The sequence below is a fragment of the Fundulus heteroclitus genome, unplaced genomic scaffold (assembly GCF_011125445.2).
Source record: "Fundulus heteroclitus isolate FHET01 unplaced genomic scaffold, MU-UCD_Fhet_4.1 scaffold_135, whole genome shotgun sequence".
Lineage (NCBI taxonomy): Eukaryota > Metazoa > Chordata > Actinopteri > Cyprinodontiformes > Fundulidae > Fundulus > Fundulus heteroclitus.
The window spans coordinates 360,000-385,982 of record NW_023396547.1 but is presented as its reverse complement, the minus strand read 5'-3'; the positions used below and the strand labels follow the sequence as shown (position 1 = coordinate 385,982).

Below are 25,983 nucleotides of genomic sequence, written 5' to 3'. Positions count from 1 at the left end.
GTGCAGTGTAACTGGACTAAAATGATCACTGCTGGTGGCCCTCTTCACTTCTTCCCTCCTCTTGGCGTATTATATGGTTCTAATTGCTGGCCAGCTGTACACTGCTGTGTATTTACACTGCAGGGTAGTTAAGAGAACAAGGCCACACACTGGCACTGCGTATTGTAATCCCACTGTGATACCACAACTCAGTATGCGTGTATACATGTAAGTGTGTGTGCTTGACGGAAACATGCACACCAGTATGTCTGCGTATGTGCTAATTTGCTTGTGTGGGTTTTTGTATTTGAGTGTGGACTTGTTTGTCTGGCCTCGCCTGCTGTTTGCATCTCCGTGTGCTTTAATTAGTATGCGATTTTTGCATCAAGGCTTTTGTGATTTGGCACTGGCACTCCATGCTGGCGAGGCATAAAAGATCTGAAGTCTTTCTGTACTAGTCATTCAGCCCTAATGGCTTTAGTTACACAACTGAACCGAAGTCCCTATTGCATAAACAAGTGGCATTTAGAAATATGAGCGAGTCCAGTGTGAGTGAGTCATGTTGCACTGTTTCATGACTGAAATGACTGACGCTGACATTAACCCAGATGGACACTTGTCCTGAATGGACAGCATATGAAACTTAAGCAGTGTTAGCTCAGTTTCAGGAAGGGAAAGTGGCCTCGCTCTGTGTATTTTAGCACTAACAGTAAAGGAGAGAGAGGCTGACTCGGTGCCCTTGTCCGCTGCTGAGCCTGTCTTGCAGGGGGAGGTGCTGTTCAATGAAAGGCTCAGTTTATAAAGAACTTCCGCCTTATTAAAGTAGAGCTAGTGCTGTTCTGTCTAGATCTGACAGTGTGCTCACCGCCAGCTTTGTATGTCCAAATCCTTCCCACTGACATTGAAAAGATCTCAGTCAAAGACGTCTCGACATTCAGTACAGCGGGCAACTGTACACCTAACTGTCTCAGATGATGCTTGAATTCCTGGGATGTTACTGTCCCAAGGAGGGTTACGCATTTCAGGACCATGGACAGCATCACTCACATTCACTGGCATGAGACTCACTGCAGATTTACTGTGATTTCCATTTTACTCATTGCCTCTGCTTGTATTCAGTTTTTTTCTTCCACCTGCACTGCAAAGGATGTTCAGAGCCATTTTGTTATTTTTGTGTGTGAGCCTGATTACATGAGCAGTTAAATGCACGTAGTTATGGAGAGCTGGAGTGTCTCTCTCAGTGCCTCTTTGCAACCCTCTTTCATGCCTCTCAGTCTGGCTCAGCGATTAACCCTAAGTACCTCACTGTCCCATCTGACCCTTTTCACTCAGAGTCGTTGCAGTACATTGACATTCCTCTCGGAGGGCTGATTACTAGCTGTGGATATGCAAATGATGTACAAAGCTAAGGTGAAAGTTTGCAAATATACTAATTTTCTGTTTATTTCTGTTTACTTTCGTTGGTTCTACTATTACTTTCTCTTTAACTCAAACTGAATCCAAATGTCCGGCTCTGTTGCGTTATTTAAATAATACTGGAAAGAACACTTTTTGTGTGTGTGTGCGTGTGTGCGTGGTGAGGAAATGTGCATCATGAGCTGTTGCCTGATTGTGTGTAGGAGTTTGTTAACATTTGAAACTCTCTCAGTTTGTTTCACAAGTGGTGCTGTATCTCACTGGAGAATCTGGTTTGGCTGCAAACTCCATTAGGCCAATATGTGATCTGTGATGTTCCAATGTGAAAATGGAATGGCCAGGCTGTGAATCAACAGTAGTAAAATATTACTACACGTCAAATGCAACACATCAGTGGATAATTTGCGTTTTACATCATGACTTGTTCAACCAGCTTTTCTCTGACACTATATATAATAGTAACAATGAAGCTGAATAATAAAAGGCCTTCTAAAGGTATTAAAGTTTAGTGAATAATCAATAACCTGCTCTCCTTTCCTTTCCAGCTCTAAGCCGGTCAATGATGCCATTCGGCCTGATGCGCCGGGAGCTAGCATGTGAAGGCTACCCAATCGAGTTGCGTTGTCCAGGAAGCGATGTCATCATGATTGAGACGGCCAACTACGGCCGAACCGATGACAAGATCTGTGATGCGGATCCTTTTCAGATGGAGAATGTGCAGTGTTACCTGCCCGACGCCTTCAAGATAATGTCACAGAGGTAACTATTGATCTGTTTGGAGCTTGTGCATGTGTTTGTGCAGAGTCAGAGCCTGCTATTGGCAGAGGAAACAAGATACCATTTCGCAAGCAAAATCCCCCAAGAACTCCCACTTTTTTCCTTGTGCTGTGTATTGTTTGGGCACCTACATTTTCTGAAGGAAATCCAAACCTTCCAGCAAACAAATTATAAATATGATTTTTAAATAACTGTATTACACTAAAGCTTTTTGGTGAAATATTTAACTCTACTCTACTCTAGTGTTCATATTTAGTTGGGTGTGTATGCATGAGTGGGTGTAGGAGAGAATGCATGGGCTTGGGAATTGTTGCAGAAGCGTTTGTAGGGCTTCCCACTGTTGCTCTCCTTGTTTGAGCTCAGCATCTTCTTCCTCTGAGCTCAGATCAATGGGAACCCTCTCCCAGCTATCCATCACACATGTAATGGAGGCAGAGGCTTGGGGGAGAGCACATGAGAGCAAGGGAGGAAAACAGCAGGGGGTGGAGGGGAGTATTGCGAGAATAAAAGAAGGAAAAAGACTTCCAGAAATGATGGGGTGATAGAGTGAGTGCAACAGAGATTTTAGATATGAAGTAAGAAAAAGCCTGCACAGGGGAGCAATGCTCAAAGCTGGATAAAAAAAAACTGTATCATATTGAGAACCTCTGAGTGCATGCAAATGAGTATCTTTTTCTCTGTGTTTATGTTGCTCAGGGTGTTGCAGACATGAGAGAGTGTGCAGAAATTTGGTTTAGATGTAGAAGTAATGTGCAATTAAGTGTTCCACAAAGTTCGCAGCGTAAAGTATTTGCTTTAAATCTCCCTCACCCACTCCATTCGCCCTTCCCTGTTCTCTCACCTCTAATTGCTCCCACTCACAATTCCCCAGGAGGGGAGGCTCTGACGTCACCCACTCGCTCTCTGCCTCCCTCCTTGCTTCTCTCTATCCTTGATCCTTTTCCCCCATTTTCCCCTCCCTGCCTGCTTCCCACCTCCCCTCGGGTGTAGCTGTCACATGATGTAGTGTAGTGTGAAATTACTCCCTTCCCTACCATTCCCTCCGTCTTTTTGAGCCTGAAGATGTTTCTTTTATAACCACTCCTCTTTGTCTTTCTTACAATGGCACTCATCATTTTTTATCACTTACTCCCCCTCTCCTTCCCTCTCTCTCTTCTCTCCACACCTCCCCCTGTCCATCTCATCTCTCAGGTGTAATAATCGCACTCAGTGTGTAGTGGTCGCAGGGTCAGACGTGTTCCCAGACCCCTGCCCAGGGACCTACAAGTATTTGGAGATCCAGTATGAGTGTGTCCCCTACAGTGAGTACTGAGACCCCGTCACCTCCCCCTGGCTTCCCCACCCCTCTCACCCCATTCATCGCCCCTCCCATCCTTACCTCTAGCTTAACCTCAACCCCCCCAGCCCCTCTTCAACTCTCCTCAAGAAGTGACATTTCAGTCACATGCACACACTTTCTCTCTCTGGATTTCCCAAACACAATACAGACAAAACAAGACACACATCAGTGCTCACCTGCTCTCTCTTTCTCTCTCTCTTTTGCTCTCCCTCTCTCTTTTGCTCTCTATTTTGCTCTCTCTCTCTTTCTCTTGCTCTCTCTCTATCTCTATCTTCTTACTCTCTGGCATATTGCAGAGACACAAACACGATCACAGAGCACTAAACCTTTTTTCTCCATCAACAGAGTGATGCACCAGTACCTGAGGGGGATTTTCACATGTGGGGAGATGGTCCACAAACACTGGGTCTGATAAGCACTTCACTCACATCTGCTGCAAACATGGGGTCAGCCCCTATTGGTGATCACAGCGATGTAACAGACACCGCCCCGAACCCCTGCGCCGATTAACCCGGGGGCGTGCTTCTGCCTTTATCTGCTGCCAAACACCTTTGCTGTCCCTCTGATTCTCAATAAAAATTAAAATTGGGCTCAGTGAGACTCTCGGGCGGAGGGAGGGGGGGAGGCGTTGAGTGTTTGCCACACCTCACAGAAGGAAATGTTAACACAAACAGGCAAAGGGCTTATTTTAGAGCACATGACCTGCAGTGCTGCACATTTTACTGTCCCCATGGTAACAGCTGGCTTCCTGGCTGCTCTGCTCAAAAGTCTGAGGCAGGTGTGGGCTGCACAAGTCTACACTCACACAAACAAGAAATAAAGAAGAAATCGGGGTGTGTGTGTGTGTGTGTGTGTGTGGGGGGGGGGGGGGGGGTTACACAAATTGCTCTTTTTCTCTCTGACTCTTCCTGTCTGAGTGAGCATCTGCACACAGATGAGTGCACACTCGCGCAGCCCAAAGACCAGACATGGCTATGATTATATGGTGTTGTGTGGATCCTCGCTCATGTGAAAATCTCCGCTCGGTCTCCCCGTCTCCCTCTCATGTATTATGACGCTCGGCATTGATCCCTTCACTGTGTGCAGGACTGCCTGTCTGAGGGTGGGGAGCAGTGGTGGCTCCCCTCCACGGAACAGGTGTGTTTGTCTTTTGGGGTTAAAAAGTTCAACTCTAGATAATATTTGGGTTGTGGGTGCTGTTTTATTTTTTCAGGCTATGAGATGATTGTCCCCTTTTTTTTTCCAGAAGTGGAGGTCGAGGTGAGCCACAGGACTGAGAACACACCAACCAGCTAACATCCTTTCTCTTCTCTTTACCTTCCTTTTCATCTCCTCCTCTCAGCGGTCACTTTGACTATTATCCCCCACAGTCAGCTTGACTTCTTTTCATGTCTATCTCTCTTTTTTTGTTCTCTCAGCTTTTCTCTTTATTTTCAATGTTCTTTGCAAAGTCCCAAACCCTTTTTTATCACTCTTTTACTTGCATTTATCCCCATTTTTTTTCTGCCTTTCAATCCAGTTGTGATCTTTCCATTCAGCTCTTTCTCTCCTTCTGTCTCTGTTTGTTCCTTTTTTTCCAGGTGGGACAAATCAAATCGAAAACACTCATGGATTTCTAATGACGCAGTTTACTCTCTGCTCTTTTCCTGCTCAGGGCTTTCTATCCTCTCTTCTTATTTTTTCCAGCGGGTGTAAACAGCAGTCACGCTGACCATGTTCACAAGCCACTCTTATGCAAGTCCTGTACTGCACCTTTGTATCAATTGTTTGCTGAGGGTTACGGTAGCATCAATCAGTTGTTCCTGTTGCCTTTCACTCTTGTATCCTGACCTTGTATTATTCCCTTTGACTTTCAAAGGGAGCTTGTTTTCTCTCTACCAAGCAATCAAAGTGTGTATTGAATTGATAGCTGCTGACATGCATTTTTCCCTCTCTGTCTGTTAAAACTTTGTTGATTGTGAACAAGCAATGAGCACTGTAGAAAATTGGAAGCGGATCCCCGTGCGATGAAAGGTTCTTTCTGTCCTAGATAAAAAAGAAAAAGGCAATATCCTCTGTCCTTGTGTCATGCTCTGAATAAACAAATGCAAACAAGATTGAATTCATATACAGAGAGCTCAGGCTGTGGGCTGCTCGTTGCGTCTGGACTCGTCTGACAAGATGAACGCGACTTGACACATTAAAACTCTGAGCTGGAACTTCTTGTACTGAAACCTATTCACCATCGCACCGAACGCCACTCAACTCGGCCACTTTTAATTACCAGGAGAGGGAGGTGCGCTGCACTCTTCAGTTCTGCCTCAGCAGAGATTTGTCAAGATTAATTGAATTTGCTGCTGCTAATCGCTCTGGTAATGCCCCATCGTTCACGTCTGGCTGGGAATGCCGGGCACTTGGGTACCATCTGACGCATGTTTTTGTTGGTTGTCTCAACAAAAGGGTGAGGGAAGTGATATGTAAAGATTATGTGTCATAGCAGCTGAGATGGTGTGTAGCCAAGTTGATGGCTGAGTGGGATTTTGCATTTGACAGGGTCCTCCGTGTGAGTGGCGCTTGTGTGACACAGGCGCCATGTTGCCAGTCACCTGAAACGGCGAGGTGACAGCAGCAGCAGATCTGACACACACACACACAACACAGCTCTGCTGCCTGAGCTCAGACATGACAGTGGAACGAGTGTGTAAGGCCGCTGTGGCCTTGGCAAAACACAACAACAACCAATAAGTCAAATCATATCTCAATGAGGTAAAACAGGGACTCCCTGCCACGTACCCTTGTTTTCTTTTTTGTTTTTGTTTTTTGCCATTTGGAACGGAGCAAGAGAAAATGGCTCAACTGAACTCCCATTTCGCACTGTCACATTGTGTTGTAGCCTGCTGTATTCCATTAAGACATCACAGATCCATGAACACAGCTGCAGCATGTGTTCACTGCAGTGAGATGCCCCCACTGCAGTCTTAACGCAGAGTGAATAGTAAACCTGGCCTGTAAGACAGCGCTACCTGTTTCCCCTCCCTCTCCACAATCCAGTGCTAGATCATTATTGATTCTGAGTAGTCTCCTTTAGGGTCATCCATACTTGCCAGGCCAGAACATTTAGACCTTGTTAATATGCAGGGGGCTGGTTGATATACAGTACTGCAGAAACTCGGCTTACCTTAAGGCTACCGTCTCCTGCATTTCATTCAGATTTTGCTACTCTCCCACTGTTTCACTTTATAAAATAGATCCTTCCCCGTGAAATGTATTCAGCACTGCCTATCCATTACAAGGCATCCGCTTTTTTGGACACAAAGCTGCTGGAAATGAGAGTTGACTTGTCGGGAAGAGTTTGTCAGCAGAAGGAATAATGGCATTGTAATATGACAAGTTTTCAGGGGAGGAGAGGCAGCACTTTGATGTAGCTTAAAATGAAAATCTATTAATATGTATAGGGACACCGTTATACGTGGGCCTCATAAATGTTTGGTGAGTGAGCGGCAGCAGGCTTCGCTCCGGCCTTGGAAATGGATGGCTCTTTTCTAGGGAACACCGAAGGGATCAAGAGGGGAAAACAGAGACAGAAGGTGGCAAGAGAAACCGAAGAGGACACACAATTTTGCCGCACTTGGAGGAGGAGACAGCGACGGCTAAGTTGCCTCACAGAGCTTGTACAATATATGTGTGTGTGCAGTTTGTAGTGTGTGTTACTAGTTGCACTCATTGCTGTGGGAGTAATTGATAGGGTTGTAGAGAGCACTGAGCAGAGTGATTAACGGCAGAGAGGGCAGCGGCTTATTTCTCAATAGAGCCCTGAAACTGAAATGCTAAAGGAATCAGACAAACAACCGAGGTGGCCTTAATCTAACCTTCAGCTCACTGTGATGACAGTTTGATGAGTTTCTGTCTTTTCTTTCTGTTTGTTTCTGTGTGTTTGTGCACGTTCGCAGGAATGCGAGATGATGTTGTGCGAATTTGTGCTCTGCGCTCTATTTTTCAGGCAACCAAGAGTCGAAGAAATGGAGTCAACACACGTCTTCCACCTCCCTGAGTTTATCCTCTTTCTCTCCGCAGCGGCAAAGAAGTTTTATTTCCCTTTCTCTCTCTCTGTCTACATGCAAGTGCAGTGTATCACCCACCATTTCCGCCTGCTTAAAAAAAAAAAAAAAGTCTCAGTCGAGCTTTTAGAAAATTGCATTCAGTTTTCTATCTTATACGGACTGTAGATTCAAACTGGAATGGAGCGGAAAAGCTCTGCAGTCAGCATTTTTCTCAGACATGGAAAAGTACTGCATCCAGTGCCCTGCAAAAGTATTCAGACTCTTTGGATTTGTCTCACATTTTGACCTGTTACAGATGATTGATTATTTTATTTTTGATGGGATTTTATGAGATGGTTGTGAAGTGAAAGAAGAGTTCTACCTCAGTAAAATTTACAAAAAAATCTGAAAAGGACATTTAGTTTCAAACCTCGTGATTCGATATTTCGAAACACCTTTAGCTGTGCTTAAAGCTTCTCTTTTGGGGCCTTTCTCATGAATAAGTGTGCTTTAATCTACAGCTTTCCATTTTAGCTCTGACTGTATGTGTAAAGTAATTGCAACCCAGAAAGGTGCATCTCTGCCCTATTATTGAGTCGTTTGCAGACTCTTTCAGGCTGCATTTAGTTCCAACTCTGACCAGCTTCACTGTCCCTGCTGAAGAAAAGCATCCCCAAAGCACGATGCTGCCATCACCATGTGTCTTTTTGGTGATGGTAAGTTCAGGGCGATGTGCAATGTTAGTTTTCTGCCACACATAATGTTTTCACATCTAGGCCTTAGAAAATAGATTTTGGCCTAAGAAAAGCAGTCTGAGCAGTCTTATTTGAATTTCCTCCCTAGTCTTTACATGCCTTGGGGCATGTTCTGCTCTCGTTACCCTGAGAGCAGATGATGGGTTTAACAGAGCTCTCTGAGATATTCAAAGCTTCAGATATTGATTTATAACCTAACCTTGCTTTCAACTTCTCCACAACTTTCTCTCTGACCTGTCTGCTGTGTTACTTAGTCTTTGTGATTCAGTTTGTTCACTATTGCTCTCTGACAACTCTCTGAGGCCTTCACAGAACAGCTGGATTCATATTGAGACTTAATTGGTGGTAAATTTATTCTATTAGCTATGTTTTGAATGCGGTTTTGATTAGAGGCTCTGGATTGTGTTTAAGGGTTTCAGATTAAGGGAGTTAAAAACAAATGTAAGCCAGATCGTTCTGATTTTTATTAGTAAAAAAAGAAAAAAAAAAGAAAAAAACAATTGAAAGCCATATATCAATTTCTTTGGACTTTACAGTTATTTGCCTATTTGTTTTGGTGAATCCACTGAAAGAGGGAAAGCTGCATCATTACAAAAGGTCAAAGGGCTATGAATACTTTTAAAAGGCACTGTTTTTTTTTTTTTTTAGTTCTGCCAAATGATGGCATCCAATGGACCCCCATCCACCTCCTCCACAGCTAGGTTACTGTGGCTGAAAGCTCTGGATGCTATCACTAACTATAAAGTCAGTCTCTATGTGATCTAACCTTGAAAGTAATGACTGCATTCACAGTTGGGGGGCATGACGTGTTGTTTTGTTTCCTGCTATCACACCTTCACGGGATTTGAAATCCTGCTTTCCTATCCGCAACCTTCTACGGTGAAATTGGCTCACAATCTCCCTGTCTTGGAGGTTGTTTGTCCAGTTTGATCTTGGCCTGAGATGATAAATCATCCATGTGGACGGTGGTGCTAATCCTGCCAGTGCCAAGGTGCAAGGCCGTCTGCTGCTAGTAATGGTTCTAATTCTTTTCCTTTTCGTTTTGCTAAATATTTCCCTTTTTTTAAGTTAATTTCTCCTCCTTCCACTCTCTTTTTTTTCCAATGTCTTGACGGGCAACCCTGAGAGGTGTTGTGACAATGCCACAGGAATCCCTGGAGACGCGAGACTTCCCATGACATATACACCACAATCACACTCACAGCGGGGATCCGACAGCCCTGTGAGTTTTGACAAGTCCTGTTCTTGGAAAACGCGGATCCGCTCTCACACAGCACTTTTGGCTGAGTAAACACAGAGGAAAGGCGCTATAATGCAGAGGGCGGAGCTGAGATTTCAGCTCGTGCATACTGTAGTCCCCAGCTGACGCCGTCGTGGGTATCGAGGGACCCACACTTTACCTGTTTGTGCCAGCTGAGGCCTCGCTGTGATTCAGCACACCCAGCTATTGATTTGTGTGTGATGAGCCTGCTGTAGACATTTCTCTTAGCCCTTTCTTCGCTTTACACCCCCTCCCCCCAACCCCCACCCCCTTGGAAAAAAAAACACCCTCTACTCCTGACTGTGCCTCTTGGACTCTTACTGTGTTTCTGAGGCGTTCCACTCTGTCAAGCCCTCCCTTTCCCCCTGTTGTTTGTTCTCTATTTCTTTGATGAGCCGGTCTCGGCCAGGCAAGCCAGCAGCTCCCCACTGACAGCATGGTCGATGGGTTGAGTGTTTTTTTTTTTTTTTTTTGTCAGTGGCAGGCGTCTTTGGCTCTATAAATCAAGCAAGGCCAGAAGAACCGCTTTCTTTGGATCAAGGGACTGTTCTAATGTTGACGTAGACTATGCACTGAGATGAAGCGAGAAGGGTTTGCTTAACTTTCAGAAGGCAGCAAGTCGCTGATAGACAGCTTCATCACCACCTCTCCATCTGCCATTTTTCTATCTTCTGCTCTGTCTTTCTCTGTGTTTATCTTCTTGCAGCTGAAGAGAATGACGGCGTGATGCTCTTCGTCGGTTTCTCTCTCAGACAGGTTCTTGGAGCTGCGCTTTCGGCACAAGGGGAAGTTTGGAGGGGGGGAGGGAAAGGTTATGGTGGTAAGGTGGGTGGAGGTGGGGCTGAGAGTGTGTGCTATGTGTGGATCGTGTTGTTGGGAGGGTTATTGATGAATGTGAAAGGAAATGGAAAAGGATTAAAACCCATGTCAGGCCATTTTGCCCCTTCTCATTTTCCATTCAAGCCATCCTTTATGTCAGTAGCCAGCCATAACGCAGACAGATAACTTGCTAAAAAAAAAAAAAAAAAACACAGAGCGTAAGAGAAAGGACAGCGTTTTATTTAATCTCAATTTTCTCTTTTTTCCTGCATCTGTTTTTCCTTTCATTCTCTTTCCTTTCCCTCTCTTTTTCTTCCTGTCTCTCTGTATGATCTCTCTGTCTCTTTCTTTCTCCTTTTTTTCCGATGCTTGAATAGAAGTGGATCAAAAAGGTAAAGTCCACAATGACCATAACAACCACAGCTCGCCCCTTCCCCCCTCTTCCCTCCCCCCCCTCCCCATATTCCTTCCTAACCCTGCACCCTGTGTAGTGGTCATGTTTGATGTTGATATCCCTTCCTTTTCTTTCTCGATCTCTAATCGTCTCCTCTTCCCTTTCCTTTCTACTTGTCTTTGACGTGTAACCAAAACTCTAAAATCCCTCTAGATCTCCTCCTTGGTTTTGATGACAACACCCTGACTACCAAAACACACTCACACATGTCAACAATCACGCACAAATAATAAAAAAAAGCATCATTGAAGGTCAGTCCAGTGTCTGTGAGAGATAAACGAGAAAGCGACCTCATTCCGTGAGCTTCAAGAAGGAAGCACATCTGTCTAAAGTTACACAAAACATACATAATAACTTTTTTTTGTGCCGAATCTGACCAGTTTTTTCATCCCTTTCTAAAAAATCCTATTCATCCTGTTGCCTCACACACTTTAAAATAGCCCTCATGATTCAGATTTCACAAACACATTTTCCAACACTTTTACCGCTCTAGACTCATTTGTCCCTGTATATTAAAGAGACAAGACATTCACCGGCTTTAATTACATTACTCAACTGTTCCTTTTCCCCATAATGTTGTGTCTTTGCCTCTATTTTTCAATTTTCCAGGACCAACATTAAGTCTATTGTTTTTGGTAATCTCAAGGGAAACTGTAGTGTTAGGATTACTCAGTAATTAGACAAACTTGCTTTCATATTATTGTTAACAGCATCCCATTTCCAGGTACTTCAACGTCCTTCTCTCATTTAGGCCACATTAATTCTTTTAAAATGATAATTATTACATTTGAATACCTCGCTTCCACTTTCCACCTACTTACAGCTCATCTTTCTATGTTGTGTTTTTCATCTTTCCTTTATTTTGCTCCCCCTCTCTTCAGTTGAATTGGTTTATCTCTCAGATTACACCTGGCCATTACAAAAAAGCCACGGGCTCCTTTGAAGATGTTTTGTGCCTCTCTGTCTCCTCCTTTCGTCACCCCGATCCCCTTTCCTGATTTGTTTATTGTAAGCGCATATGTGGCCCCTCACACCTTAAACCCTGGTCTTTTCCAGTCCATCTCTTCTGGTTCCTCTTGTGTCCACGAAGAGTAGCAGGGATGGGGGAGGGAGATGTATCCTCTGTGGGGAGCCCTTCAGCTTCATGTAATGGCTTCTCTGATGCTGCCCGAGCCGTGCCAAAGCACTCTTAAAGAACTCCAATCAGCACGGCCGTGCACCTCAATCACAGTGCAAAAGATAGACTTGACCCTTTTCAAGGTCAGGGCAACACTAGTTGCAGATATTTCTAGCTTTCCAACGAGCCTCCACTCCCTCTCCAAGGTCCCCACCTCCTCTACCTCCTCTGAATCCCTCTCTCACATCAGTGCAACTATCCGCTGCCCCACTGCCTTGCACCATGGCCGGATCCATATGCTGGAGGAATTAAGTCTCATTGCAGTTGCCATTAACTGGTTTTATGGACTCCTTTGTCTGTTCTTGTGTTTGTGGCTTTTATTAACATGAGTCATTGTCTCCACATCTTTCTCCCACCGCAAGCGGCTGTTTCAGCTCACTTTTTCCCATGCTTGTGGTGAAGTAGAAAGCTACAAATCCCGACTCCTCCTGCTTTCACCTCACCCAGCTGATTGTATTTATTTACCATGCTTCCTCCCACTAAGACTCAAAGGAAAACCCCTCTTTCCTTTGTCTGCACCCCGGCCCCATGTTTTTTTTCTTCAAACATTCCTCCACTGGTGTTGAATGTGTTTAAATTCTCTGAATATGAATGACTTCTGTTTCCATTATTTGTGAAATTAACCATCCCTGATTGATCCGTGGAATGACAGAATGGGTTTCGGGATGGTGTTCAACTTTTGGCGATGATGTAATAATTCAAGAAGCGGCTGTCAGTCTACCTGCTGTCGGTCCATATCAAGACTATGCCGCCAACAGCTGCCTCTCCCATCCCATCACTTCCTCTGTCCCTTTTCTCACCCTTCTTGCTGACAGTCTACCAGCGCCAAAATCATCCTGGTATCTCTTATATCAGTTCTGTCAGGACAAAATAGTGTTTCTCCTACTTCAATTTGTTTATTTCTAAAGAAAAAGGGCAAGACATCGAATCAGTATTAGAACGCTGTTGAAAATCCTTGTATTAACATAAAGGGTTTGGATCAGGGAACATGCAGGACAAAGCCTCGCCTCAAATAAAAGGCTTTCTATGTGTCACTTCGAAAAAGTGAGAGGAAATAAGTGAGAAAACAGAGTCCTGTGTGACAGAAAAATACAAAGAATGGCTGTGAATGGAAAAAAAGAGAGAACAAGCAGTTGCTATAGAGACGAGGAGTCTGGCAGCATCCCCTCATTAGGAATGACCCACCACACATGAGGAAAGTCATGTGACCCAGGCAGTGCAGACTCCCCTTTTTTGACGTAGGGAGATAGGGAAGAGCGAGGGGATGCACACTGTGCATGTAAAAGTCACCGCAATGTTAGAGTCGAGGGAAGAGAGAGGTGAACGAGTGAGGGAAGCAGGTGGAGAGGAATATAAAACACAGTCACTTTAAGAGACTCTCTGCAGAGACAGAACCCAGAAGACTCAGAGCAGGAGTGAGGAGAAGAGGCAGCTCGGGGCGCCAGCGTTACAAACAGGGAGGCTTGTTGTTGCTCCACCTCTCAAGCCGTTTGCAGAATACAGTATGCCGCTCTCTTGTTGTCTGTATCTTCACCCAGTAGCCATGTCCCCCTCAACTTTCATGACACTCAGACTCAGCTTCCAACAGAGGTTGACGACGTTTTGGTTTCGTACGATACTATCTCCTTTCTCTGTCTGCTTCTGGTCTCAGTTAAGGGTACTCTCTGGGGTGAGTGTTTGGGTTGTTAAAGTTTTAAAACTTGCCTCTTCCACTGTCTGGATGGTGTGTTCCTGCATGCATTGTCTAAGAAAGTGTGTGTCCCTGAGTGTATGTCTGTTCATGTTTATTCTGTATTGTGATTTTACTCCTAAGACCTGACCCAGAATAGTCTAAAGGGATGCGGAAACACAATGGGAGCCACCCCACCTCCTTTCTTTCCTTAGATAATCTCTCTTCTTCTATCACTCTTTATCACTCCTCAGCAAATTAACTCACTCCTAATTCTGATTTCACAGGAAATAACCTATTTGCTCTCTTTTACTGCTCTCCTCCTGCTCTTCTTTTTTTTTTTTTACACAACAGAACATGCTTACGTCCCTCTTTCTGCTCTCTTCTCTATTTCTTCCTTTCTGTGCAAACATGCATGCAGTACAGATGCCCACATTCATCAACATGAAGATACACGTAAACACACTAATCCGTGAATGAATTTCAAGCACATGCCATCAGGAGAACGCCACATGCTCATGCACGCCCATTAACTGCCCAAGCATGGATGCAGGTTAGCATGACATGCTCCATTCTGCCCCCTGCTGAATACTTGCAGCACCTGCCAGTAACAGGTGGGGGATTCAATTAGAGCAGCTTGCCCACAGCAGTCAGTTCTATGAATGCATCACTGCAGACTGGACTGGGCAAATACATTGGCCTGAAGAACCATCAGTTCCTTATAGGTGAAGGAGAAATAAAAGGACAAAACAAACAAAGAAAAAAAAACAACTAAAAGTAAAAGCACAGCACTTAAGAAATCCACTGCCAACCATTGGCAGGGGGTGTTCAGATCATCAAAGTTGAGCATTAGCCATCACCAAGATGCTGTCACATCAAATATGAAAACAGCATGGACAGCCAAAATGAAAGGTCTAAATTTAGCCGAAAGCTGTCAGTGTTCACATTTACCAGTCGATCACAAATGGATGTTAGACACTAATGGGAGGTTTTTGCTGTCATTTTCCAGAAAGTTCTCGGGCTTTCATCGCTTCATGCGAGAGCCTCATATTGATAAATAAAAGCTGACCTGTGCCTGGGAGTGGAATTATAGAGATAAATAGTCAATTATTACGGCAGCGTTTCTCAGTATGTGTGGTGCTAATGGCAGGCTTGAGTACGATAGCTACAGCCTGCGTTTTAATCCCTGATAAGGTAAGTTTCATTACTCATTTGGCCGGTTTAGGGTAAAAACAGTGTTGTGTGTATGTGTGTGTGTGTGTTTGTGCTGGCTTTTAGCTTCACTAAAATGATCACGACTCCAAGATTTCCGTCCGTAGCCAAAGAGGAATTAATCTATTTATCCATCTCACATAATCCCAGATGGCTCTGCAGAAGCTAACCTGCTCGAGCCAGACTAGGATAATGCCTAATCTCGAGACTTATGCCTAATGCTTAATGCCTAATTCGTAATACCTCATTCATTCTGTGGTCATAATAGCCTCTTGTACTATATGTCTCTGCAGCCAGAGTTTGGCTGCTCCGGCTTCCTGCTGTTAAACACTTCACAGTTACAATTGGGAGGGAAGCGAAGCAAAGGAAAAGCCAAGAAGAGCCTGTAAACAGGAAAGCTGGGGAGCGCAGGTCAGACTTAATGAAGCCCCCCCAGGCGGGGTTTGCAGGACGTGAAGCGTGGCCACTCTTTCTGGTTGGCATGTAATTGTGTGAATAAGAGTGTTTGTGTGAGTGTCAAGGTCTGTGCATACAGCTTAGACGCCGCTGATGAGCCCCTTTGACACCGAGCCAACCCCACCACCAGTTCATTAGAACAAACCAATGTGCAATGATTGTAGGGGAAGATGTGGAGGAAGACAGAGGGGGTCATGGAGGAGCAAGGCTGGTAGTCTCTGCTGGGCTCTTGTATTAGTGGACTGATGAGGCCAACAGAGTACAGGATGCAACCAATTTGATACATGGCAATGGTGCTAGGTGCAATATTTCTCATGCTATTCTAGTAAAATATTTGAGGTTGCCACTGTTATTTAGAAAAAAAAAGATGTGTTGCGTTCTATTGACATTTTTCAAGGTGGATTCAAGCTGAAGGCACCAGAGTACAGGTTGCATTCATGCCATATTTTATATCCTTCGATAAAGTCAAAATGTTCGATAGTAATTATTGTTCTGCTTTTTTGCTTTAGGTTATTGGATCTGTAGTACTGCCCTCTGCACTCTGACATCCATTTAGCTGTAGCTGAATCTCTGCATGGAAAGTGGTAAAAGGTTATGCTTGTTGTGTCGATAGAGAATTAGGCTTGTATATTTGCTGTTCTGGGTCCTTTATACTACCTTGAGGCAGAGTGTTGTTTATGGGTCACCTACATGCCGAGCCTTTTTGCTGTTTATTTTTGCTGTTTACCGTACCATAGCGCTTTTCAGAGAGTGTCCTACTTGTATTGGTTGGTTCCCACTTACAGTATAGTTTTCACATAAAAATGGCAGTTTGAGTCGTTCTTTAAAGCATTTAACCCTTTTATTGATCATTTGCATATTTCAGTGACTCAAAATTATATCTGCAAAGCAAGCACCTCGGGCCTGAATACTTTCAAGTATTCAACCGTTTGGTTTGACAATGGAGCTTGACAAGCCTCCTGCTCGCGAGGAGTCTTTATTCAGTGTTTGTTTGTGCCTGACTGATTAGATTCCTGTTTGGCTGGCAGTCTCAATCCCTGTTGGACCCTTCAGACAGAACAGGCTGATTCCTAGGGGACCCAGCAGCACAGATCACCAGCCACTACCAGCAGCAGCACAGCAGAAACCACAAAGAGAAAGCTGGATTTCTGGGAGCCTTGATTTACTCCTCCATCCTCTCTGTTGGGATTCTCCTCCTTCGCCAGAATCCATGCAATATTCAAGACAGTTTGAGCCCAGACTGATCCATCACTCAAACGGTTACAGTTTGACAGGGTATGTATGAGTGTGTAGGTTTGTGCACGGATGCTTGTGTGGTATCCCTGTGTGAATGGCAACAGTCTCAGTCTGTCTGCGATTCGGTGTGTGCTGTCTGCGTCCAAATGTCCCTGCAGTGTCTAATTAGTTCAGGGATGCGTTCAATCATGAGGTGACCAGCAGGTGTCTGGTTCTGCTGCAACCGCGAGGCCCCCCGAGACACGCAGATAAACTGCCAATGGAATACATGGGGATCATTCAGCTGTTTTATTCTGTAATGCTTCCAGTCCTGGTGCTCCCTCGCCCCGCGCTCCTTTTTCTGTTGCCGGGACCTCTGTGATGTCAGAGTTTCGAGGATGCCCACAGGTTTCCTCATAGATAAACCTGACACACCCGTTGGATCCCTTGGCAGCATCTCCGGCAGCCAGGGACACGCAGCATCAGACAGCCAATTTACACCAATCCCCAGTGGATGACCTCCACCAGTCCAAAATAGACTCTGTCTCTGTGCAGTGTGCATGTGTGTCTATTTGGTGGATGGATTCTCTTACGTTTCCTGTGAGCTTCAACATCTGTTTTTGACTGGGAATGTTGAGTGTGTCTAACTTTGTGTGTGAGCCCGAGTTGCAGAGGTAAGGGAGGCTCATGCAACCTCACATCTTACCCCAGGATGTTTTTTGTTTTGTTTTTTCTGTCTTGGAGGCATTACTCTTGACTGAGAGCCAAATTTGAGGCCTAATAAAACAATCTCCACAATTATTCTTTTTACCCCCCCCCAGAAGCAGAGCAAGGAAGCAAAGGCCGTTTGAAAGAGAAAATGCACAATCAAATAAAAACTAGGCCAAGATAAATTAAATTAGCGACCACATCTAAGCGGCGACTGCAGCCAGAAATCTCCCATTCATCATATTCAAATGTTTTCTGAACACAATGCTCAAGTTCTTCAAATGAGCTTTTATGTGTTCCCTCATTTCAAATCTGATAATGTTCACCAACCTTATTTCCATCTCTCTCCCCATTCTCCAGCTATTCTGTAGTCTTTTCATTTCTGTACTTGCTTTTATCTACTCAGAGCTTTCTCTCTAGCCCTCACTATCGCTCTGCCTCCTGCTTCATATTCTAGCCTTTTCCCCGTTTCCTATCTCTCTCCTTCACCTACCATCTCCATGATAGCTGTCATTACTGTTATGCTTTGTTTTCATTTTTTTTGTCGTATCTTTTTTATTTTTATTTATTTATTTATTTATTTGCTTCTCTGCTCTAGTTTTTGTGTGCCCCGGGACGTTGCTGCGGGTGCAGGTGCCCAGCTCTCAGCAGGAGGCAGAGCACCAGGCGGGGGCATGGTGTAAGGACCCTCTGCAGTCTGGGGACCGTCTGTATGTCATGCCCTGGACCCCCTATCGCACCGACATGCTGTATGAGTACGCCTCCTGGGAAGACTTTAAACAGAACCGAGCCACGACCACCTACAAGTGAGTGCATCCCCCACCGCCTTTGATGATCAAATGGCATCTGGTATTGATTAATTGGCTTTTGATGTGGGTATTGATATCAGAATGACCCCCACTGTGGCTTCTGCATTGTACTGAACCACATCTATTGGTCTGATAATCCTCTCTGTCTTTTTTTTTTTAATAGGTTACCAAACAGAGTGGATGGCACAGGCTTTGTCGTATACGACGGGGCAGTGTTTTACAACAAAGAACGCACACGGAACATTGTCAAGTATGACCTACGTACGCGCATCAAAAGCGGCGAAGCCATTGTCACAAATGCCAACTATCACGACACCTCACCGTACCGCTGGGGAGGGAAGTCAGACATTGACCTCGCCGTGGATGAGAATGGCCTCTGGGTGATATACGCCACCGAATCCAACAACGGACAACTGGTGGTCAGCCAGGTGGGAGAGATGTGGTGCACCGCGAGGAAAGGGATATGGATTGCAAATGTAGGATTAGATTATCCAGAAATCTCATCGGAGTAGTCGGGCAAATGGTCAATACGGAGGAATAACTTTTTTTTTCTGAGATTACAAGCATGCACTGACAGATGAGATCAGGAGAGGCTGCTATCTGATAAAGAGTGCAGTATAAATATAATCAGAAATGTTTTGGGTCACATTGTAAATCCCATCATATAAAGAAATATCTTTGCTAGCAAGATTAGTATTTGATTTGTTTTGCATTGCATTGCATCTGCACTGCAAAACAAATCATTTTGACTTTGGAGATATTATGACCTAAAAAGATGCTCTTCATCCTCGGTAATACTAGCATGCCTTGCTTTTGCTTGTTTACAAAACAATCTCAAAATGGGATTCTTCAGTGAAGAGTTGGATCATTTTTTTATTATTATTTTGATATAATTTTTTTTTTTTTTTGCATTTGTTTGTTTCCAAACATATAGGTCTTATCTTCTGAGGGACGCCCACATAAACAAAACTAATAGATGTACTGCAATATATTTTATCTCAATTAATCTTACCAAAAAAAGTATTCAAATTAAGTTACATTTTCAAGCAAACCTTTCAAATGCTGGGGGGACCTACAGCAGTAGACCAACTGAAGTATTTCAAAACTGGAAAACCAGCTTTTCTTCAAAATGCTAGTTAAAAAGAAATCTTATAATAGATTAAACAGTGAAAATACAGCAAAGATTAGCAAAGAAGCCATAAACCTTATTAGGGATTGTATGTGATCGACCAACACCAGGAACCTTATAATTGTGAAATGAAAAAAGAAGGGTAAACTGCTCAGCTAAATGTTTTTCAAATACATGTATGTCTCAAAAAATCTAAATATCAAATTTATGTATTATATGGAATCATTAAACGTAGGCTGAAATATTTCAAGCGTATATTTCTTGTCATTTTGGCGATTACGTTTTACAGATAAGGAAAATCCCTAAATTTGTGTCTCAGAAAAATGTTAATATTACAAAAGATCAATATTAAAGGATATTTTAAACAGAAATTGCAGGCTTCTGAAAATTATATTGATTTCTATGCACTCAATACTTAGCTAGGCCCTCTTTTGCATGAATAACTGCATCAATGAGGCGTGGTGTAAAGCGATCGGCCTGTGGTTCTGCTGAGGTATAATGGAAGCTCAGGTTGTTGTGATAGCTGCCTTCAGGTCATCTGCATTGTTGGGTCTGGTGTCTCTCATCTCCCTCTTGACAATACTCCATATATTCTCTACGGGGTTCAGGTCAGGCCACTTTGCTGGCCAATTAAGCACAGTAACACCATGGTCATTAAACCAGAAGGAAGCATGAAGTGTTCTAATATTTCCTAATAGATGGCCGTGTTCACTGTGATCTTAAAAAAAAAAACAGTGGACCAATACCAGCGGATAACATGGCACCCCAAATCATCACTGACTGGAAACTTTACACTTCAAACAACTTGCCTCTCCACTCTTCCTCTGGAACCTGGGGCTTTGATTTCCAAATGAAATGCAAACTTTACTTTCATGTGAAAAGTGGACTTTGAACCTCTGAGCAACGGTCCAATTCTTTTTTTCTCTTTAGGCCTGGTAAGATGCTATTGACATTGTGTCTGATTCAAGAGTGGTTTGACATGAGGAAATCAACATTTTTTGCTCATTTCTAGAATTTGTCTGTGTAGTGGCTCTTGATGTTCCCACTCCAGCCTCAACCCCCTCCTTGTGAAGCTCGGAAAAATTCTTGAAGGGATATTGTTAGTGCACCTTTTACTATCACACTTTTTCCTTCCACTCACTCAACTTAATATAAATATACTTGGATATAGCCTTCTGTGAACAACCAGCTTTTTTTTTTAGCAATAACCCTCTTTTGGGTGTTCCCTATCTGTAAAACATAAAAATTCCACGAAATCAAGGCTTGAAATCAGTGGAGGCTGAGGTCAGGGATTACAACACAGCTATAAACTCTAGCTGAACGTAATAACGGTAACTTTCCTGTTGCTGTTTTTTTAAGTCTGGTCGGTCCGGTCCATTTTCTTTGAGCTGCTATGTTTTTTTTACTCCAGCGAAATCCTCTGGAAATTATTATTTTGTAAATAACTGACTGAATTTTCTTCCCACACAGTCATTCTCGGCTGTCTTTTTGTTGTTGTTGTCTTACTCTGAGGTTTTGTGTTTGAGTGACGTTAGCACCTGTGCATCTGAGCTCCCAGGAGTATGACTTTGACAGGAATCAGGAATTAATCAGATTGGACAAATAATGACACAAAAAGATTGGATTGGCCACTGCAGAGAGCTGTGCCCCAAGGAGATCTTTAAAATTAGAGACCAACATGCAGTCCCATGGAAGAGTTTAAAAGCATACATACGCACTCATTTATCTGTTATCCCTTGCCATTAAAAATATAAATTTACACTTATATAGAAAAAATAACTTCAAATAAACGCGAAATAGAATGGCAATGCTGAAAAGTCAAACATCAGGCACAATTTAGGAGAAAACAGGTGTGACTTTTTAATCTGCCATTTATGTTTACCGTGTCTACACTTTTCTGCTGCAATTTTGATGTAGGTGGTGCCCGTGCGCACCCTGCAGATGACCAAACACCTGGATGATTGTGCTCTTTTCAGTTGAGACCAAAATGAAACTTTTGGTCTCCACTTAAAACACTGCACAAGAGGCGCAAACGTGAAACGTTGTGGCGGTGGCAGCACGGTGCTGGGTTGATGTTTTTTTTTTTTTTTTTTTTTTTTTACCAGCAACTTGAAAGCCGATTAGAGATGCCAGCAAAATGGATGGAGCTAAAAGCAGGAAAACCCCATAAAAAAAATCCCGTTAAAGGCTGCAAAAGATTTAAAACTGGGGCAGAGGTTTGCCTTTCTACTTTCCATTGCACATCAAATCATATTTATCACTAAGAGAAGCCGAACAAAGTCTGGCTAGACCTTTGCCCAGACTTTAAAATTGCTGAGATTGAGCTATTTTGCATTGAAGAATTGGCAAAAATTTCAGTCTTTAGATGTGTGAGCTGGTGGAGACATATCTCAAAAGCCCTGCTTCTCTAATTGCACCATAAAGTGGTTGTGCAAAGTACTGATAAAACAGGATAAATACTAATGCAGAAAGCAGATTTTTAATCGTAAGACATCCAAAAAAAAACCAAAAAAAAAAAAACACCTTTTCCTTCCGCATCGCATTGATGCACTAATACATGTTGGTTTATCACAAACAAATCCTTTTAAGACTCATTATAACGTACTAATAAATATTTTTGCAAGACACCATAAAGCTGTCTGATTATGTTCCTAGTTGGATTAATGCTCTTCTCACCTGCAGGTTAACCCTTACACGCTGCGCTTTGAAGGCACCTGGCAGACGAGCTTCGACAAGAGGATGGCGTCCAATGCCTTCATGGCCTGTGGCGTTCTCTACGCAGTGCGCTCAGTCTACCAGGACGATGACAGCGAAGCCGGCGGTGACCTGGTGATGTACGCCTACAACACCAACCGCGCGCAGGAGGAGCCCGTCAACATTGCTTTCCCGAACCCCTACCAGTACATATCCTCTGTGGACTACAACCCTCGAGACAACCAGCTTTACGTCTGGAACAACTACAACGTGCTGCGCTACCCGCTCGAATTCGGACCCCCGGACCCCACCACCGGTGAGGAATGATTCCAGGGAACGCGTATGGTAACAGATAACGTGCTCGGCTGGGGAATCTTCTACCAGGAACTTGTTTTGTCTCTCAGATAATTCTTTTAAATTTGCAAAACACTTCTTTCAGTAACAGCCTAAATATTTTACCCTGCCCCGCGATTCAATTTCTCTTGATCGGAGAACCCTTCCGACAGTGCATGCAAATTGTTTCTCTGAATTTTGAGAGCTTCAGATTGCAAATTATCCGCCCGCATGGGAGCAATATGGAGAAGCTTTTTTTTTCACATACAGCTGCTGTGGCACCTCAAATCAACTTCAGTGTGTCATGAATAATGAAAAACTCATCAGCAACTGATAAACTGGAATGCTGAACCGGGTGTGGCGTGCTGTTTTTCGGCAGTCCATCAGCGTGCGAGGGTGGTTGGGATGTACTGTAAATCTGAGTTGTATACAGACTGGTAAGAAGCTGAGATTAGGCCCAGAGAGAGACGAGATGGAGACAAACTGGCGGCAGCACTCACAGAGCGGCACGCTGACTCTGCGTTTGATCTGATAGGATTTTGTAGTTGTGATGTGTTGCTTTTATCTTCGCATTAGGTTTGGTTGTTAGTGATGGTGACTTCCCAGATGCATTTGATAAATTATTAATTTATCTTTGAATTGTGATGAAGCTCTCCTCCCCTGCGTATCTTTTTTTGCTCTGCGGAGCGTTTCTTTGAGAGGCTCAAAAAAAAGTGTTTGTCACCCCGATTACTGTGTAACTACCTTTTGAACTAAGCTTCTGAGAAACTTCTTACATTCAAAAGCATCCGTCCTCCATTTCTATATGTCTTTGATGTCTAATTCGCTTTTTGATTTCTTACAAATGCTCAACAGCCTTTTTTTGAGATTCAAACTCTCCCTTGACCTTTGATCTATTCTCAGGCCCGCTGACCACCACACAAGTGACGCCTACTCCACCAGCAAGGCCATTCACCTCCAGTGCAAGTCCCTCTACCGTACGTCCTCTGGCCCCCACCTCACGCCCGAATGGCTCCTCCAACAAGCATCCTGATCTGCGTCCAATCACAGCCACAGTGCCTGTCACTCGCCGGCCGCCTCCCCCTCCTCTAGGTCCAGAACGGCATTTTTGTGAAACTAAGCTCATCAGGGGCATCCAGTGGCCGACCACTCAGCGAGGGGAAACCGTAGATCGTCCATGTCCTAAAGGATCCCTGGGTGAGGATACCAGCATATGCACTTTTGCACCATGTCAAACTATATGTGGTGTTTTGAAAGGCTTTTTTTTTCATTTCAATGTATTTTCCTGGGATTTTATGATACGACAGACAAACACAATGTAGTACGTGATTATAACGTGGAAGCAGAAGGATACAGTTTTTCAAAATTACTAGCAAATAAAAATCAGAAACGTATGACATTTGTATTTGTATTCAATAATTCTAGAATATCACAGCTTTTATCCTTTCTACTTTACAAAAATAGTTCAAGTTGAGTTAGATTGGACAAAGACAGATGCCAAAGAATTTCTATCAGAAATTTGACTGGGCCATTCTACTACGCTTTGATCTAAACCATTTTACTGTAGTTTTGGCTGTATATTTAGGGCTGTTGTCCAGCTGGCAGGTGATTAAAGCTTTTGCAGCCTAGCTAGTTTTCTTCCAGGTTTTAGCCCTCAAGTAAAGGTTGCCGAATGCAATAGCAGTTTACACACTAAACATTTCTCACTTTCCTTCCCTTTCACGTGTATGGGCTACTTTGTGCAGGTCTGTCAAATATAATCCCAGTAAATATCATTAAAGTTTGTTGTTATGACATAGCTGATGTGAAAACATTTAAATGGCATGAACACTTTTGCATTGCAGGGTAGATACTTGCAATGTTTCTGTTTTAAATCTTCCTACAATGCCTGTCTTTCACCCTTGTGAGTCGTTGCCACATATATTTTTTGCACATTCCCAGGCCATCAGTATGTGTGTGCTCTCCTGCTTGTTTTTTTTCCCCCACTGTTGCCTCCTGTCCCCGCACTGGTCCCACCAGTAGGCGCAGTCTCCGAGGACTCACAGATAAAAGCCCGTCCTCCACAAATGAAAGGTTCATCTCCCACAGAAACAGATCTGATTGATAGTAGTACATAATGACATGAAAGGCCCCGCAACGCGGGCTTTACTTTCCTCCGTGCTATTTGTCGTACCTTTAGACATCTAGCTCTTAAAAAAGAAACAAAAAAGTCCCACAAAGGAAGATATCTCCCTCAATCTTCCTCCCAAAATGTTTTTTGTTGTTACTTGATGTTATCTTAATATCAAATTAGCCGCGAATGTAATTCCTCGTCTCGGTAAAGCTTTTGAATCAGTTCTGTGGTCGATAAAGGGGAGAAAAGTTTAAAAGAGGGAGGGAAAAAAAATCAACAGGAGCGAGCGAGAAAGGAGCGGAAGAAACAAAACCACATCTGCTATGATCCCGCTATGACTGCGAAGAATTGCTCCATTATCTCTATTGTCTGTGCTTGTCCAATTTGCTTCTCTCCCTGTCCTACGTGGTCCCCATCCTCTTTTCGTCTGCCTCGTCTTTGTGACTTGATGTTGGGTATTTGTGTTAGCAGCAGCAGCAGATAGGCCCCTCCCTGGTTTTGTCCCTGCATGGTGTCCTTCCTCTGAACCCTCGCGCTGAACGAAAACACGAAATGAGATTCTCTGGAAGGCACACGTTCCATCAGGTGTTTTTATTCGACAGTGAGGGATCATATCTGATGCTCTTTATGTGTGACTGTGTGCAGAGATGAAATATTACGTGATGTGCGAGGATACAGTATTGTTGCCCCCCCTCCCTCTTTCCTCCTGTGTTCGCTGGCTGTAGCGTGTTATTTAACCTTTTTCATTCAGCCTCATTTCACTCTCTGTTTTACTCTTCTTCCCTCGTCCTTCCCCACACCCATCTTCAAACGCTTTGAGTATTACATATTTAAAACTGATTCTGTTTAATTCTTCCAGGTTAAAACTATCACACGCTCTCCGTTCATCCCTCTCCTTCACACTGTCCCCTTTAATTGCAGTCACCTAATGCTTATTATCTCCACATTCCCCTTCACCCCACTTCCTCTTCCCCTGCTTTTCTCCAGGCATTGCTTCATTCCAGTGCTTGGCGGATCAGGTCATTTGGAACCCACGGGGTCCTGACCTGAGTAACTGCACCTCCCCATGGGTCAACCAGGTGGCACAGAAGGTGAGAGCCAGAGCCACATCCCCGGTCAGGGGCTCGTCCCTTCCTTCTGCCCTTCTCCCCTGGACACATTCCCTGTCCACATATGATACGGCATTAACATATCTCCAAGGCTGTCCTGATTAAAATAGAGATCCTTTATTACAAGGCATGTGCTCATACTGTTTAATTAACTTAATTTTTTTTCCACTTATATGCGGTAGCCTGCATTTTGTTTCTGTAGATTTTCTCAGTATTCTTAAAAACAATTTTCACATCTGCCCACACATTTTCTGTGGGACCGGAATCAGAGCTGTTATTGCAGCGGTTGCAAATGTAAAAAATCTGTACATTGCACCTGAGCAGTAGCTAAACATTATAGCCTTGTACTGATCCACGAGCATTTATGCTTATAAATCAAACGTCCAAACCGTATGTGTAATCAAAGCAGCCACATTGGACTTACTAATCATTTTTTCCATGCGCACTGCTAATGGATTTCCTTGATTTTTTTTTTTTTTTTAGTTTTTTTTGCTACTGGATTGCTCAGACCTGGGCCGCAATGATTCAGTCAGACAACAG

At 43.7% G+C, this 25,983-nt stretch overlaps 1 protein-coding gene across 2 annotated transcripts in view; it reads left to right on the top strand.

The window, feature by feature from the left end:
- Nucleotides 1-25,983, top strand: part of adgrl1a (adhesion G protein-coupled receptor L1a) — a 142,374-nt gene that overhangs the window by 89,342 nt on the left and 27,049 nt on the right. Inside the window, exons 3-10 of one of the 2 annotated variants that reach the window (XM_012871066.3) lie at nucleotides 1,941-2,154; nucleotides 3,364-3,473; nucleotides 10,743-10,757; nucleotides 17,855-18,062; nucleotides 18,229-18,493; nucleotides 21,877-22,204; nucleotides 23,125-23,418; nucleotides 25,322-25,425. In XM_012871066.3, coding sequence (XP_012726520.2) covers nucleotides 1,941-2,154; nucleotides 3,364-3,473; nucleotides 10,743-10,757; nucleotides 17,855-18,062; nucleotides 18,229-18,493; nucleotides 21,877-22,204; nucleotides 23,125-23,418; nucleotides 25,322-25,425 — 1,538 coding nt within the window. The remainder of the gene's footprint in view (nucleotides 1-1,940; nucleotides 2,155-3,363; nucleotides 3,474-10,742; nucleotides 10,758-17,854; nucleotides 18,063-18,228; nucleotides 18,494-21,876; nucleotides 22,205-23,124; nucleotides 23,419-25,321; nucleotides 25,426-25,983) is intronic. The other variant, XM_021320729.2, reaches the window with a different exon arrangement.